Below are 14,402 nucleotides of genomic sequence, written 5' to 3'. Positions count from 1 at the left end.
TAAAACATGATATAGAATGTTGAAGAAACAATTGAATAGACGAAATATATAAACCCAGCAATGAATACCGAGAGAAGGGTATCAAAAGCGTAACTAACCGACTAATCCACACACACATACCCCTTCTCCTCCCCTTCATCCACTCAAACAACAACCCAACACCCTATACAACATGTACAAGTATCCATCTCTACCCCCAAGGCAACACAAAAACGTAATCAAAAGAAAGAGAAAGAGAAATTAATAGACAAAATAATCCTGCGTTAACGGCAACACCGTCGCCGGCTGCGCATCGCACAACATCCCATCCGCCTCCACGGTATAACTCTCCGGATCGACCTTCATCTTGGGCATCGCGTCGTTATGCTTCATGTCTGCTTTGCCGACCGAGCGGCAATTCTTGACTGCTTCGATGCGCTTCTTGATGTTGTATTTTTGCACCGTGCCGCTGTCGATGGAGGCTTGCGAGACCCACATTACTGAGGTTGAGGGGAGGAGGGTCTGGTTTTGTTTTGATTAGTTTGGGTGTGTCTTTTTTGGGGGTGGAGGGTTTGTTTGTTGGTTAGGTAGGTGTATGAGACTTACGGCGAATTGGGGACGCATGATTATTGGCTGAACGGTGGGGATGGAGCCGTTGGGGTCGCCCTTTGGTTCTTGTTAGCGAAGGTAGTCCTAGGGTGGAGGAGAGGAAAGGAAAGAAAAGAAAATACCATATGAGAAGCAGCGACCATCCCGCTCTTCAACACTTGGAACGGCTTGGTTCCAAAAGAACTAGGATACCAAAGCACCAAATCCGCCAGCTTGCCGACCTCAACACTCCCAATCAAATGGGACATGCCCTGCGCGATGGCCGGGTTGATCGTATACTTGCTGATATACCGCTTCACGCGGAAGTTGTCCGCGCCCGTGCCCTCGTCTTCCTTGAGCGGGCCGCGCTGATCCTTGTTCTTGTGTGCCGTGTTCCACGTGCGCAGGATGACCTCGCCGCAGCGGCCCATGGCCTGCGAGTCGGACGACATCATGCTGATTGCGCCTAGGTCGTGCAGCACGTCTTCGGCGGCGATGGTCTCCGCGCGGATGCGGCTCTCGGCGAAGGCGACGTCCTCGGCGATGTTTTTCGACAGGTGGTGGCAGACCATGAGCATGTCTAGGTGCTCGTCGAGGGTGTTCATCGTGAAGGGCCGGGTGGGGTTCGTGCTGCTGGGGAGTACGTTCGGGTGCTCCACGACGGAGATGATGTCTGGGGCGTGGCCGCCGCCGGCGCCCTCTGTGTGGTAGGTGTGGATGGTGCGGTTCTTGAAGGACTCGATGGTCTGCTCTACGAAACCGGACTCGTTGAGCGTGTCCGTGTGGATCATGCATTGCACGTCGAACCTGTCGCAGACTTCTAGGCAGGTGTCGATCGCGGCTGGCGTCGAGCCCCAATCCTCGTGCAGCTTCAGCCCCGCAGCGCCGGCGACGATCTGCTCCTCGATGCTCTGGCCACCGCAGTCGTTTCCTTTGCCGGTGATGCCGATGTTGAGCGGCAGGCTGTCGCAGGCCTGGATCATCTGGCGCATGTGGATGGGCCCCGGGGTGCAGGTGGTCGCGTTGGAGCCGGTCGACGGCCCTGTGCCGCCGCCGAGGAATGAGGTGACCCCCGAGGCGAGCGCCTCTTCGGCCTGCTGCGGGCAGATGAAGTGGATGTGGGTGTCGAAGCCGCCGTAGGTCACGATCTTGTTCTCGCCCGCGAGCACGTCCGTCGAGGAGCCAACCACCATGCCGGGGTCGACGCCGGACATCATGTCGGGGTTGCCCGCCTTGCCGATGCCGACGATGATACCGTCGCGAATGCCGATGTCCGCCTTGTAGATGCCGGACCAATCAATGATGAGCGCGTTCGTGATGACCGTGTCCAGACACTCCGCGTAGGACCGACCGGACGCCTGGCCCATCCCTTCGCGAAGGCTCTTACCGCCGCCAAAGCTACATTCGTCGCCGTAATTCGTATGGTCTTTCTCGACCCGGACCCAGAGGTTGGTCATGCCCAATCGCACCAGGTCACCGGTCGTGGGGCCGAACATGCGCGCGTAGGCTTCGCGCTCCATGCTGTACGCGGACACCAGGGCCGCATCCGCCGTCGGCTCGGGGACATGGGCGAATCCTTGGACCTGCAGGCGGGACATGATCTCTTCGGCGCGACTGATGTCGACCTTGCCGGAGGCGATGAGATTGCCACCGCGGATGATCTGGTGGCCGCCGATCTCGACGAGGGTGACGGTCTTGGTGTCACCCGGCTCGAACCGCACGGAGGTGCCCGCCGGAATATCCAAGCGGAAGCCATATGCGCGCAGACGATCGAAGTGCAGCTGGGGGTTCACCTCGATGAAGTGGTAGTGCGATCCGACCTTGCCAGCGTTGGCCGGTTAGTTTCTCTGGTTCCGTCCGTTCGCCGAGTGGGGGGAGGGAAACCCGCGATGACCCACCTGGATTGGCCGATCGCCCTTGCTCATGACCTTGAGCTTGATCCGCCGACGGCCCTCGTTCAGCGTGATGCGATCGTGTTTGCCGGGGAGAATGACCCCGGGTATATTCTCGGGGTGGTAGTCGTCGGGATCCGGGTCGGGGAAGGCATCTGCCGGGGGGATGGGGAGGAAGCTCCCGTACAGGGCCTTTTCAAGATCGCCTTCATTGCTACTGACCGGGTGCTGGACGGTGACGAGGTAGGTTCCGGTGGGAAAGGTTCCTTCGACCTGTATTTCGGAGAGGGTGGCCGTGACGGAGGGCAAGACATGGCGACGGCCGAGCATGGTTTTGCCGATGGACATGAGGTCGGCCACGGAATGGTTACCATCGCGGATAAGCTAGATGATCAGATTGATTCTTTCCAATTTTTTTATTTTTATTTTTGTTGTATCCTATTTTATCTGATCTTGGGGGACAGGATCTAATTACCTCTTGCAAGTTGGAGGCGATCAAAGCCTAAGACACGTCGTCAGCAATTGATTTGATCTCTGGTGGCAGTATGGACAATACATACCACAGTCTCTGCGTGATTGAGTCGCACACCACGAGCGAGACGACGTTGCGCCAGAAATCCCAGGTGGGAAATGGTGAGCTTGTCCAGCTGGAGAGCACGTCAGTTTGCGATTACGACACCGGAGTGGGAACGACCGTACCTCTTTAGGGATTAGATGCATCCTCCAACAACACCCCGCTATACAGGGATATAATCTCTATATTCAGAAATTAAAGAATCCAACAAAGGGACGCAAGATGCATTGAATGGGGGTAAATTGCGGGGAGAGAGACAGAAAAAGAGAAGAGGAAAAAGGCAGCGGATGGACGATGTATCATGAGTTTCCAATTGCCGAGAGAGATAAGGCTGATAAGATGATTGACTAACGGAATGAATCAACGCGACTAGTTCAATGGTCAGTAGTAGATCGGTTACCTCAGTGGTAGTTTAGTTTAGATTGCCTGGTTTGGACCAACCAAGGAGTAGTTCACTGATCCAACCAAATGGTGAGATCATTCATCGTTGGGTCCAGTTCTCCCCAAGGATCCGATTTGGTCGCTGCGTGTGCCAAGCGACCCGTTCTTCCGGACGCATCCTTCCATACTACGATTTACTCGATATTGTGTTTTTAGGATCAGGAATGGACAGGAAAAGTATAGAAGAAGACACATCCTAAGCCGTCCAACGAAAAAACAAATTCAGTGGCCACGGTTGCCCAAAAGATAACAGACAAAACACGAAGAGAGAAAAATGAAAATGGAAAAAGAATGAAAATAAATTCACAACCCTCGGAATCCCCAGACTATCCGACAAGAAATAAAGAAAGAAAAAAAAAAAAGGAACATTCTTAATTCTCACCCGCCTCGCTCTTGCGCTTCTTCTTAGTAGCCCGCTTGTTCTCGGTGGCCGGAGTCTTCCGCGTCGAAGCCGGTTCCTCATCCTTCTTGGCGGCGGGACCCCGTCTCTTCTTCTCGGGAGAGGCCCTCTTGTTGGCCGGGGTGGAGGCCTCCTTGGGGGTGGCGGCAGCGGGCTTGGCGGCCTCGCTGCGGCGACGCTTGCCGCTGCGCGGGGGAGTGGGCTCCTTGACCGGTTCGGGAGACTCCTCCTCCTCCTCCTCGGACGACGAGGAGTCGTCGGAGGGCGTGGCACCCTCGACATCCTGCTGCAGCTGGTTGGCGGCCTGCGTATTCTCGTCGGCAAACGACTTTCCGGCCTTGTAGGCCTTGACCTTCTCCTTGTAGGCCGCCAGATTGTCGGCGTAGATGTTCTTGTACACCTGCATTGAATGTTAGTGGTTCGATCACACGTGGAACCGATCGAGAAAAAGAGGACGTACCACTTTCTCCGACGCGGGCATGGTCGCCCAGCGGCGAGCTCCCTCATCCGACACCTCCTTGGGTCTGGCAGACGGGCCCAGCTCCTGGGCGATCTTGGCGCGGTTGTTGTGCATGTACAGGAAGAACGGGGTCAGAGTGCGCTTGGGGGCGTTCGGGTCGGGGGGCGCGCGCTTGCGCTTCTTCTTGTCACCGGGACCCTCGGACGAGGCACGCGGAAGACCCAGGGCGCCCAGCAGACCGGAGTCGTGGAGACTGAGGTTGAAGGTGCCCAGATCGAACTGGGGCGCGTCCCGGTTCAGGACGGAATTGGTGTGGTTGATGTATGCCGCCTGGAGCTCTGTGACGGCCCGCGACAGGTTCACGAGGCTGGTGATCACCTAAGGAGGGTCAGTTAAATGCTGGCACGGTTGCGCAAGGGCGGGTAGAGACATGGTAGCATGGAGGGAGGTGGTGATATCGGCGGCACACGCGACTCACCCCCCACCATGCTGCGGGTTATTGCGCCGATGGCGACCCAGTCATGGTAGAGGGCGCGAGGGCGCGAGGGCGCGGGTATGCGACGGAACGACAGACACCAGGGAAATCAATCCGTCACGCGAATTTAAGGAAGGTCATAATCCAGGCAGTATCCTTGGGAATGCAGAGACGCGGTCATGCATTGACAAGGACTAAGGATTCTATTGTTTATGCCCCCGTACAGGAATTCGGAGGGAAGGTTTGGGGGAGGTGGTGTCGCGGTGGCGCGACCAGCACCCTCGGGCGCGGGCGGCAAACGGAAGGTAAACAAGAACTCCCCTCCCCAAAAACACAAACGAAATGAACCGTACTTACATTGTCGCGAGTTTTGGTAAAGTCGTTGACATTGACCGAGATGACGGCATCGTTCGCCTTGCTATCCTCTTGATGCGACATGACGCGAGGATGTATGAAGTGTGAGTTGATCGATCGAATGGTAATATTGATGGGAGAAAGGTAGTAAAATACAGCGGGTTGTGGGGAGGGGGGAAGAGGGAGAGAGAGGGAAAGAGGAAAAGAATTTTCGTCCGGCGGGGAGGGGGGAGTCGCGGGTGTTAGGGCGGTGGCCCCTACTAAATAGCGGCGGTGTCGGGGTGCGTCAACCGCTGCGGGTACTGTTTTGGGCTAGGGGGGGATGCGTCCTTAACGTTTCCTTAGGTTCTCCCCTAATCAAACCCCTACAAGGTTGGTCCCCCCGGCGCTAAACTGGCACTGCAGCGACGGCCACGATGTGACACCTCCCGGGGAAAACGCACAGCAACGGTTGTTGGGTTGAAAATGATCTATCAATTTATTATTATTGAGTACTTGTTTTTCCTTTCTTTTCTTTCCTTTTTTTCTGAACTCTATCAACCTACCTTCAATACGAGTAAATATAGAAAAAAAAAATTTCTTCGATTGTAGAAATACAATAGTTGAGTTGGATCAGACTACAGACACGGTGACAATTCTGCAGCCGCCCATAACCCCACCACCCGGGAGGCGAGAAAGCTCCATGGCGGTTGCACGGTCGCATTGACAAGCCTGTTGATCCATTCATTAACCCACAGCCAGGAAACAATCCAAGACCTTTCGATAGTCAGATCTACCCTATAAGTTCAGCGGAATACTCAAATAGAACAATAGACTCGAATACAACATATTACACAGATGAATGATCCTCCCGGTTCCCTGGTTCCATCACGGCCAAGGCCATCTAGTGAGGCGCAAGCAAGTCGCTCCGACGGGGAGAAAGCGGGGGGACCTAAATTATGATTCTGCACAGCACACCTTCTTCCACTTTACATCCTCGCGTCTTCCTCTAGTCTGTGGGTCTCAAACGTCTACTACAATCTTTAAGCAATATATGGAAAGAATCAACACTATTCTCCCACGATTCACACAGACACAGCGAGGCAGAAGACAACCTGCCATGGCAGAGTCGTGGTCGATCTTAACAGCCACCGCACCGCACCGTTGACATCATCCTATCCTCCTACTATCGACCTATCGACCTGTCGAGAATCGATCCCTTAGGTCGATCGCGCACCCAGTCTATATAGGTATAGGTAGGATTGAGTCGACTATCTTAATCTTATTACTACGAGAGACCTATCTATATCCTTTATTTCTTTTCTTCTCTCTTCTCTCCTCGAACGGTGACAAACCAAGCAATCACTCAACCAAAGTAAAGAAGAAGGAATCAAGAAAAGAAAATGTCCACAAAAGCCTACATCCTCGTCTACGAAGGCACCCCTCTCGATTACACCGAATACCGCCACACAGCCCTGCACTTCGTCTTCGCGCAGGGCTCCTCCCGCACGATGCACGTCGTCGGCACCCAAGGCCTCTTCGAGTTCGAAGAAGGCGTCGACCAGGACCCCCGCGAAGGCGGCGAGCTCGTCCGCATGATCCCCGTCGCCGACATCCCTCGCTCTGTCGCCGGGCCCGCCATCAAGAAGGCTGTCTCCGCCACGCCGGTCAAGAACGGTCGTGCGGATCTGGAGTGGAATTGTCAGAATTGGGTCGGCGATGCGCTGGCGCAGATGGTTGAGGGGGGCTTTTTGACGGCTGCGGAGAGGGCTGCGGCGATTGATTCGATGGTGGATGTTTGTTTGGAGGCGAAGGATGATTGATCCTGATCTTTTTTTTTTCTACCTTTCGATCTTTCTCTTTGGGATTTCTATTTGGGTTCATTTTATTCTGTTCTTTTGATTTGTATCTTCTGTGGTTGATTGATTGATTAGATGGATGATTGGATGATTGGATACCCCGCGTTGTGTCTACGATGGAATTGTCGGTGCGGCAAGGCGTCTGGCCTGTATATTCGGTCCATGTCGATAGATTTGTTCTTTTTTTGTTTTGTGCAGGTTGCAATTTAGGTTGGATGGTATGGCATTAGATAGACGGTTCATTACATGGGATGATTATATGTTTGCTTCATTACAGCATTATGGATAAGGATATGAATCCATGGAAAATCCACCACTACTAAGTGATTATATAAATCAAATCTATCTCAGTATTACTCTAATCACACTAGTAGGTACCTAGAATTTGTACACCTGGTCCTTGTTGTAGCCCAGCTCCTGCAAGATACCGCTCAGCTCGCCCTGGTCCTTGGGGCTGACCTTGGGCCCGCTGATGGCCTTGTACATGCCCGGAGGACCGCACACAAACAGCTTGATGTTCTCCTCCTTGGGCTCCGGCAGCACCGTCTTCAGCAGCTCCTTGCTGATGTAGCCCTTGCCGCCGGTCCACTCCTTGGGCGGGTTGTCCAGCACGTAGAAGGCCCGGAAACGGCGCGGGTAGGTGTTCTCGAGCTCTTCGAACTCCTTCTTCAGCAGGATATCCTCCTCCTTGACGTTGCCGAACACCAGCGTGACCTTGGTCTTGTCCTCGGGGTTCTTGAAGATCTCGCGCGCCAGCTGGTACATGGGCGTGATGCCCGTGCCGCCCGCGATCAGGCAGATGTGGTCGTGCTTGTTCGCCTCCCAGGGGTACTTGGGGAGGGGACCCTTGAACGCCAGGCGCTGTTCGGTGTTCATGCTGTGGATGTGCTGGGACATGGGTCCGTTGGGGTAGGCCTTGACGACCAGCTCGAGGTAGCCGGGTTGCGCTGGTGTGGCAGTTAGTTCATGTCAACGTCGCGCTGTTGTTGTTGGCTAGACTTACCCTCATCGCTCACAGGAGTGTACGGACGGATAACGGCCTTGCCGCCCTCGGGGTTGAACTTGGTCAGGAGAGCCGCTGTATTCATTAGCCCAATCAACTCTCTACCGGTTCGTAGAACAACTGGGTCTCTACTCACACGCGACGTGAAGGCCAGAGACGGCCTCCTTGTCCTCGAACTCGAAGCGCAGACGCTTCGTGTTGTGGCTCAGAACCTCAACGTTCGCCAGCTTCAGGTCGACCCATCCCTGGTCGCCGCCGACGAAGACCTTGGGGCGCTCGGCGGGGGTGCTCCCCGAGCTGTAGCGGTACAGACCGATACCGGCACCAGTCAGACCGACAGCGACGTAGATGGGCGTCAACGAGGACTTGCCCTTGGGGGGCTCGGGGGCCTTGGGGGCAGCCTCCGCGGAGTATTTGCGGAAGGCCTATGTCTGTCGTCAGTCCCACGTACACGGCGAGGGAAAATTAAAATTGTAAACGAGCTTACCTGTCTCAGAGGCTGAGCAGTGCGGAAAGCTTGACGCGCAAACATAATGGCTACAATTGATGAGGAAGGGGGTAGTTCAATTGGTGAGAGAATGGAAAGAATGAAGAGAGAAGTGGAGAGAAGTTCTGGAGTAACAGGAAATCAGCTCTTTCGCTTTTCGGGGAACCGAATTGCCGGAATGACGCAATAGGTTAAGGTACGATAATAACACTACACTGTGCGCCGGGGCATTACTAAGCTCTTATGTATGCGTTAGCCTACGCCCACTTGTAATCGGGAGTACGGAGCAGACACGATAATGCCACTGCAGTCCCGTTTCTTTGCGAGTGGATATTTATTATCGATCAACACTTGTGTAGGTTTTTATTGGCTTTGTACTTCTGATTGTACCTGGATTGGCTCGTGAGGTAGAAAGAATCAAGCCGTGGCATCATCTGTCACAAATTTTCTTACACACTGTAAATCTGTAGGCTCTCTATTTGACAGAAGACCTGACAGACCCTAGAAATGTACTTTACATGTGAACTCACACATTGTTTCAATGCTGGTAACTGCATATACATCCTGGCGGGGCTAGTGATGAATGGGCGGCATAAATATAGGTCCAAGTCTCCCAGCATAATTAGGTAGTGTTCTACGGACCCACACAATCTACACTACATGGATACATTGAAAAAAATTGAAGAACCCCGTGATATTTTTTGGAATATAATTTCAGTTCGCTGCAGAGGACGCAAAAGACATCATAACCATCCGGCCCAGGACGTGGACGGTAGATACACGTCGGTATCCCGCGTGATCTGTGTCCTGCATGCATGCTATGGCCATAACAGTCGTTCACCGCACACTCCGTTGGACACTCCTTTCCCCAAACTCCACGTTCACATTTATGCGAAGGTAGAAGGACGAGAGTAAGAGAAGATCTGCTTGCTGCCGGTCTTGGCGGAACGGTGGGGCAGGGGGAACTTGAGGTCCTTGCCGAGCAGCTGCTTGAGGTAGGGGCGGCGGATGCTGTCGGCGTTCTCGATCTCAACGACCTTGAGGATCTGTGGATTGCAGTTAGAACCGGCCCAGCGGTTCGATCTCGGGGGAAACGGGAACATACGGCAATGGAGCCGAAACGGGCACGGTGGCGGGCAGCCATGTCCTGGTAGAGGGCCTCGACGGCGTCGGTACGGCTCATCTCACGGAACTCCTTGTACATGTTGTGGGTGCCGGAGCGAGAGTCGTAACGGAGCCAGATACCGAAGTTCTTGACCTTGAGGGGGTGCTTCTCGTTGATCTAAACGTAGAGTCAGTCGACATCGCCCTGGTACCATGCTGTTGGGGGGTCCTTCTGCTCGGTCACATACAACGTTGACAGCAACAACCTCACCGGTCGCCTTCTTGACCTTACGGAGCTGGGTCAGGAAGTACCAGAAACGCGACTTGGCCACAACAGGGTTGGGCGCAAAGATGCGCATGCGGTACAGCTTGGGCGTGGGGTTTGCCTCGGTGGGCAGATGACGCCCGATGACCTGGTACTCGGTGAGACGCCCTGGAAAGACGAGTCAGTGACTGTCAGGGGGAATGCGATGCCTCCATCCAAATGGTCTGATCCAGTGCGTTGAAATTCGTGCGAAACGTGGGCCGTCCACCGTGAAAAAATTCCGAGACTCCTGTTCATGTCTTGGCCATATGCGACTGTCGTTCAATTTTTTCCCTTCACTTTCGATCCTTCCAGCATCTTCCCATCGAAAAACATAGTCATTCCGTCTGTTTCATATGTTCGCATCCGAGGATACCCAGGTTCTCTTTGATTTTCGATCGGAGGTCGTTCAACGTTCGCAGGAATAGCACCGCACCAGATCCACCACGGAAAGCGAAATTTTCGGAAAAGAGATAAAACTCACCCATCTGGAAAAGGAATTCAAGTCAGTATATGCTTCTTTAAGACAATGAGGCTGTCGCGGTTCAAGAAGGGACCTACTTTTGTTGACGCTGTTGTGGTTAGTGTCTCGAAAGGTGTGCCGGCTGATCTTGTCGCGGAATTGTGGATTTTTTGTGAGTTGAACTGAGTTGCCGAGTGCTCAACCCTAACTAGGGCTTGACTGGGGACTGCGGCTGGTCTTGGCACCTATTCCCCTTTGGGATGGTCAGCCACACCCGCCACGATTGGGCGGTCAAGCCACGGATCCGCGGAGTTAACTTGGTGGGGAAAGAGACCGATGGCTCACGGTGCCTTATAGATACTGCTTGACTAGGGAGCTCAATCGACCCGTTTCATTATCTCACAGACACTCTCCAGTAACCGCCATGGAGTCGGTCTTTGACGACTTTAAGGAAGGCCAACGACTCGGGTCCGGTCCCTATCTCGCCGCTGCCCTCACACCGGTCGCGTCACCGCGTTGTCCCTCTCGATTGCAATCGTTCTACTACTTCTCCAATGCCGCTCATGTCTCCCAAGACCTCCGCCACTCTCTCTTTCACATCGGCGGCGTGAAGATCCCCAAACAGGAGCAGACTTGGTGGACGGACGTTTTTACCGCCTACTGGAAAGCGGTCGGGGAGATCGTTCGGATCGAAGAGCGCTCCTCTCGCGCGAGCTGGGCGAAGGTGTTCGACGCATGGAAAGAGGTGGCCAATATCCTGATTAGGGCATACTCGAGCTCGATATTTCAGGCGTGGACCATCCCGTGTCTATATGTGGTGGGAAAATACTTGAGGGTCTTTGCGATCAAGGCCGACGCGGAGCTCTCGTCACAAGACGACGTGGGATTCGATCGCTTTCAGGAGGACGTCACGGCGGAGTTTGAGAAGAGCGCCAAATTGGAGGAGGCTGCTCGTGTGATCAATCGGATGTTCACACTGTGTCTCAGTGACAGGTGCGTGGTCTATAATGGTTGTCCGCTGGCCCATCGCTCACCCGGTTTAGGGCGCCGATTGACGAATCGCGGAAATGGGGGATATATAATACAATCAATCTTTTATTCAAAACATACTTCAAGGTAAAGCGCTTGTCTTCTGGGCCAGTGGTCTGGCTAACATCGTTTTAGCTCAACTCCGTGGGACTGTCCAAGAGTCTCCTCCGCGCCCTTGACGCCTCGTCCGCAGATCTCCCCGACCTGGAATCCTATCCTAAATCGCACATCGTGACCTTCAAATACTACGTTGGGGTCATCCACTTCCTCGATGAGAACTACACAGAGGTATGTTCCTCTGGAATCTTATCACGTATGGGGAAATAACCACTGGCTCGGTAGGCAGAGGAACATCTGACTTACGCGTGGAAACTATGCCACCGAAATGCGACGAGAAACAAAGAGTGAGCAACCCTACTCAACTTATGTACACCCACTAACCCCCGCCCTCCAGACTGATCCTCATGTATCTCGTCCCCTGTCACATCGTCACAACACATACCCTGCCCAGCAAACATCTTCTAGCCCAATTCCCCCGACTCGAGAAACTCTTCCGCCCGCTCTGCAACTGCATCCGAAAAGGCGACCTCGTCGGCTTCGACGCCGCAATGTCAGCCGGCGAAGAAGAGTTCGTCAAGCGCCGCATCTACCTGCCTCTCGAGCGCGGCCGCGACATCGCCCTGCGCAATCTGTTCCGCAAGGTTTTCATCGCGGGCGGATTCGAGGAGCCCAAAGAGGGCCAGCCCCCGATCCGGAGGACTCGTCTCCCAGTTGGGGAGTTCGCGGCCGCTCTGCGCATCGGCACCCATGCGGATGCGAAATCGCGGGTCGACATCGACGAGGTCGAGTGCTTGCTGTCGAATCTCATCTACAAGGTGTGTCCCCGGCCCATCCATGATATTTTATCTCGTCCCGCTGACAGAGTGTAGGGTCTGATGAAGGGCTATATCGCCCGTGAACGGGGAATGGTGGTTCTCAGCAAAGGCGGCGCTTTCCCGGGCACGGGGGTTTAATCGGTATCACTACACAACTTCGGGTCGAAGTACCATTTTAGTCTACTAGACGCGACCGATCTTCGGCATTCTCATCCGCATGCGACCTTGCAAAGTCTACGACAAACCTGCCAAGTTTAAACGTGAGGTCTCGCTAAGATGACTGGTTCGGCTATGTGGTGGCGTGCAGAAGTGTCACCGGCGGGTCATCAGCGCTCTCTCCCTCCTATGTGGGGTTATGCACGACATATGCCAGATGCATACTGTACCCATACTTATTACCTAGTATAGCTTGACCGTAAGGTTTGGTCCCACTGTATACTGTCTACATGATGGACTAGCCTTTTCGACATAGGAATACATTTATGATTTATGACTGACTCGCTTGATGTCTACGATGCGATTCTGCATTGAATAATATTGGTCAACGTGATATAAACATTGAGTAAATAGTAGCAGTGTGTCAATTTGGGTATTGCAAATTTTAGCCCAGATGAGAGATGAGTGATAGATATAGATATAGTACAAGCAGTGCGAGGGGGAGAAAACACAGTACACACACCGAAAGTCAGAATCAACAGCCCCGAAGTTATTATAGGTAGGTGAGTAGGAAAGATACGGCCCGCATAAGATTCCAGCTCTTTCGTCCATCGTCGTAGTCACAATGTATGGGTTGACTCGTCAACAACCGACCCTTGACCTCCTACTCCCTTCCGTATCGTCCTATACAAAACCACCGTTAGCATTCGTGTAGTATATAACAAAGCCCTAGCATAGGCCAGTATTCAGTATGACTCACCATATGGTTACACATAGCCACAAATAGATCAAAGAACAGCTTCCCCCCTCGCTCCATCTCCATCTGCATCGTCCCGCTTCGTTTGAAAGTCGACCGGCTGCCAATGATCAGCGCCAGGTACTGCGCCCGCAGGTTGGAGTCGTCGTCGGGTGTGTGCGCGTAGGCGTACCGCGCGCTGTTGAGAATGGTGTCGCATGAGATGCCGGAGTGGAGGCCTTGTTTACGGAGGGCGAGGCGTTTTAGGTTTTCGAGGCCGTATTTTTGCGCGGAGCAACTGTTCGTGGGTTAGTCAATGCTTTCTCCCTCTTTTTGTTGGACGAGCTGGCCATGTCTTGGACGGGGTAGACAGCTTGAAAGGGGTCATACTAAATAGCCGTGTCACGGAGGATCTCCGCCCCCGCTGCATGATGGAAGACCGTCGCGCCGGAGCTCTGGCCTTCGCTGTCTGTTCTTGATCCCTCCAGCTCCCAGGTGTTGTAGCGTCTGTTACGGAGGAGGCGCGGGGAGTAGTCCCCCTTGTATAGGAATTCGAGGATGCAGGAGAGAACCTCGGGCTGTTCGTTGGGGAGGTTGATGCGAGTGCCGCCGGGAGAATCTGAAGATTGGGCGCAGACGGTGGCGAAGTAGGGCGAGAGACACAGGATGTCTCTGTGAGCTGCGAAGAGGCGGCCGCCGGGACCGACGGAGATGGTGACGACTGCGGGGGTGAGGGATCTGTTATCGCATCTGGTTAGTATTGTTCCTTCGATGGATTTTCCAGACTATAGGATCAACAGATGTTCTCACGTTTCGTCTGGGGGAGTCTGGAGTGTCTGGGATGTCTGGGAAGCCTGAGGCGTCTGTCGTCGCTCCAGACGTCGGGATCCACTGGGGTCTCGGAGTAGGATACGCCTGGGTCGAGTTGCTTTTCCAGCACCGTATTTGGAGGAGAAGCTGTCTGGGGAGGATTGAAGCTGCCGTCGAGTTGAAAGCAGCCTGGAGCTACTGTTCTGCGGTTGTGGTGGCATGATGGTTAGATGGTTGTTAAAGGAAGAAAGAATGCGTGCGACAGATTTCAGGGGGGTCTCAGCTGATAAGAACTTGCCCAGCAATCCCTTGTTCACTTACTTCACTATTCACCAATGGTATATACTTTACTCAGACCTTCTCATGGATTAAGTTCTAGTAGATTTCCTCTTTATTTCTTTATAGCTTGATTTCTTTATTTGTTTTACTATTCA

At 53.7% G+C, this 14,402-nt stretch overlaps 7 protein-coding genes across 7 annotated transcripts; 2 read left to right on the top strand and 5 right to left on the bottom strand.

Annotated features, from left to right (window-relative positions):
- Window positions 1-13: 13 nt before the first annotated feature.
- Window positions 14-3,708, bottom strand: BDW47DRAFT_98700 (urease Ure). Its single transcript, XM_024820702.1, has 8 exons — window positions 3,475-3,708; window positions 3,159-3,402; window positions 3,020-3,106; window positions 2,935-2,961; window positions 2,466-2,843; window positions 711-2,387; window positions 586-645; window positions 14-501 (listed from the first exon to the last, which is right to left on the bottom strand). Exons 2-8 carry the CDS (start codon window positions 3,177-3,179, stop codon window positions 241-243), a joined length of 2,511 nt encoding a protein of 836 aa, XP_024675875.1. The 5' UTR covers window positions 3,180-3,402; window positions 3,475-3,708; the 3' UTR covers window positions 14-240.
- Window positions 3,703-5,357, bottom strand: BDW47DRAFT_98698 (HMG-box). Its single transcript, XM_024820701.1, has 3 exons — window positions 5,167-5,357; window positions 4,335-4,712; window positions 3,703-4,274 (listed from the first exon to the last, which is right to left on the bottom strand). The coding sequence occupies exons 1-3, from the start codon at window positions 5,245-5,247 to the stop codon at window positions 3,846-3,848; spliced, it is 888 nt and encodes a 295-aa protein (XP_024675874.1). The 5' UTR covers window positions 5,248-5,357; the 3' UTR covers window positions 3,703-3,845.
- A 1,071-nt stretch (window positions 5,358-6,428) lies between these two features.
- Window positions 6,429-7,019, top strand: BDW47DRAFT_42278 (uncharacterized protein). Its single transcript, XM_024818993.1, has one exon. It carries the CDS (start codon window positions 6,546-6,548, stop codon window positions 6,963-6,965), a length of 420 nt encoding a protein of 139 aa, XP_024675873.1. The 5' UTR covers window positions 6,429-6,545; the 3' UTR covers window positions 6,966-7,019.
- A 285-nt stretch (window positions 7,020-7,304) lies between these two features.
- On the bottom strand, window positions 7,305-8,632 carry BDW47DRAFT_98696 (cytochrome b5 reductase family protein). Its single transcript, XM_024820700.1, has 4 exons — window positions 8,492-8,632; window positions 8,141-8,429; window positions 8,005-8,079; window positions 7,305-7,948 (listed from the first exon to the last, which is right to left on the bottom strand). Exons 1-4 carry the CDS (start codon window positions 8,534-8,536, stop codon window positions 7,380-7,382), a joined length of 978 nt encoding a protein of 325 aa, XP_024675872.1. The 5' UTR covers window positions 8,537-8,632; the 3' UTR covers window positions 7,305-7,379.
- A 475-nt stretch (window positions 8,633-9,107) lies between these two features.
- Window positions 9,108-10,471, bottom strand: BDW47DRAFT_98695 (60S ribosomal protein eL20). The gene is made up of 4 exons (XM_024820699.1): window positions 10,384-10,471; window positions 9,844-10,028; window positions 9,597-9,773; window positions 9,108-9,537 (listed from the first exon to the last, which is right to left on the bottom strand). The coding sequence occupies exons 1-4, from the start codon at window positions 10,385-10,387 to the stop codon at window positions 9,379-9,381; spliced, it is 525 nt and encodes a 174-aa protein (XP_024675871.1). The 5' UTR covers window positions 10,388-10,471; the 3' UTR covers window positions 9,108-9,378.
- Window positions 10,472-10,673: 202 nt separating this feature from the next.
- On the top strand, window positions 10,674-12,726 carry csn12. Its single transcript, XM_024820698.1, has 6 exons — window positions 10,674-11,355; window positions 11,406-11,478; window positions 11,527-11,679; window positions 11,734-11,795; window positions 11,846-12,266; window positions 12,321-12,726. The coding sequence occupies exons 1-6, from the start codon at window positions 10,787-10,789 to the stop codon at window positions 12,402-12,404; spliced, it is 1,362 nt and encodes a 453-aa protein (XP_024675870.1). The 5' UTR covers window positions 10,674-10,786; the 3' UTR covers window positions 12,405-12,726.
- Window positions 12,727-12,835: 109 nt separating this feature from the next.
- BDW47DRAFT_98689 (BTB/POZ domain-containing protein) lies at window positions 12,836-14,199 on the bottom strand. The gene is made up of 4 exons (XM_024820697.1): window positions 13,969-14,199; window positions 13,549-13,896; window positions 13,183-13,456; window positions 12,836-13,106 (listed from the first exon to the last, which is right to left on the bottom strand). The coding sequence occupies exons 1-4, from the start codon at window positions 14,187-14,189 to the stop codon at window positions 13,065-13,067; spliced, it is 885 nt and encodes a 294-aa protein (XP_024675869.1). The 5' UTR covers window positions 14,190-14,199; the 3' UTR covers window positions 12,836-13,064.
- Window positions 14,200-14,402: the final 203 nt, after the last annotated feature.

This window comes from Aspergillus candidus (genome assembly GCF_002847045.1).
Source record: "Aspergillus candidus strain CBS 102.13 unplaced genomic scaffold BDW47scaffold_3, whole genome shotgun sequence".
In the NCBI taxonomy this organism is placed as follows: domain Eukaryota; kingdom Fungi; phylum Ascomycota; class Eurotiomycetes; order Eurotiales; family Aspergillaceae; genus Aspergillus; species Aspergillus candidus.
This window is presented reverse-complemented; position numbering and strand designations above follow the sequence as displayed.

What these genes read in the sequence shown, in the direction of transcription:
- BDW47DRAFT_98700 (XM_024820702.1), bottom strand. Translation starts at nt 3,179, where the DNA reads ATGCATCTAATCCCTAAAGAG. An exon ending in TCGCCTCCAACTTGCAAGAG is followed by an intron (nt 2,844 to 2,934) that starts GTAATTAGATCC and finishes CTGATCATCTAG; the next exon opens with CTTATCCGCGATGGTAACCA. An exon ending in TCATGCGTCCCCAATTCGCC is followed by an intron (nt 502 to 585) that starts GTAAGTCTCATA and finishes AAACAAAACCAG; the next exon opens with ACCCTCCTCCCCTCAACCTC.
- BDW47DRAFT_98698 (XM_024820701.1), bottom strand. Translation starts at nt 5,247, where the DNA reads ATGTCGCATCAAGAGGATAGCAAGGCGAACGATGCCGTCATCTCGGTC. An exon ending in TTACCAAAACTCGCGACAAT is followed by an intron (nt 4,713 to 5,166) that starts GTAAGTACGGTT and finishes GACCCTCCTTAG; the next exon opens with GTGATCACCAGCCTCGTGAA. An exon ending in TGCCCGCGTCGGAGAAAGTG is followed by an intron (nt 4,275 to 4,334) that starts GTACGTCCTCTT and finishes CATTCAATGCAG; the next exon opens with GTGTACAAGAACATCTACGC.
- BDW47DRAFT_42278 (XM_024818993.1), top strand. Translation starts at nt 6,546, where the DNA reads ATGTCCACAAAAGCCTACATCCTCGTCTACGAAGGCACCCCTCTCGAT.
- BDW47DRAFT_98696 (XM_024820700.1), bottom strand. Translation starts at nt 8,536, where the DNA reads ATGTTTGCGCGTCAAGCTTTCCGCACTGCTCAGCCTCTGAGACAG. An exon ending in CTGCTCAGCCTCTGAGACAG is followed by an intron (nt 8,430 to 8,491) that starts GTAAGCTCGTTT and finishes CGACAGACATAG; the next exon opens with GCCTTCCGCAAATACTCCGC. An exon ending in CACTCCTGTGAGCGATGAGG is followed by an intron (nt 7,949 to 8,004) that starts GTAAGTCTAGCC and finishes CTGCCACACCAG; the next exon opens with CGCAACCCGGCTACCTCGAG.
- BDW47DRAFT_98695 (XM_024820699.1), bottom strand. An exon ending in AGGTTGTTGCTGTCAACGTT is followed by an intron (nt 9,774 to 9,843) that starts GTATGTGACCGA and finishes CTCTACGTTTAG; the next exon opens with ATCAACGAGAAGCACCCCCT. An exon ending in CCCGTTTCGGCTCCATTGCC is followed by an intron (nt 9,538 to 9,596) that starts GTATGTTCCCGT and finishes TGCAATCCACAG; the next exon opens with ATCCTCAAGGTCGTTGAGAT.
- csn12 (XM_024820698.1), top strand. Translation starts at nt 10,787, where the DNA reads ATGGAGTCGGTCTTTGACGACTTTAAGGAAGGCCAACGACTCGGGTCC. An exon ending in TATTCAAAACATACTTCAAG is followed by an intron (nt 11,479 to 11,526) that starts GTAAAGCGCTTG and finishes ACATCGTTTTAG; the next exon opens with CTCAACTCCGTGGGACTGTC. An exon ending in AATGCGACGAGAAACAAAGA is followed by an intron (nt 11,796 to 11,845) that starts GTGAGCAACCCT and finishes CCCGCCCTCCAG; the next exon opens with ACTGATCCTCATGTATCTCG.
- BDW47DRAFT_98689 (XM_024820697.1), bottom strand. Translation starts at nt 14,189, where the DNA reads ATGCCACCACAACCGCAGAACAGTAGCTCCAGGCTGCTTTCAACTCGA. An exon ending in CTCCGTGACACGGCTATTTA is followed by an intron (nt 13,457 to 13,548) that starts GTATGACCCCTT and finishes ACCCACGAACAG; the next exon opens with TTGCTCCGCGCAAAAATACG. An exon ending in TGGCTATGTGTAACCATATG is followed by an intron (nt 13,107 to 13,182) that starts GTGAGTCATACT and finishes GGTTTTGTATAG; the next exon opens with GACGATACGGAAGGGAGTAG.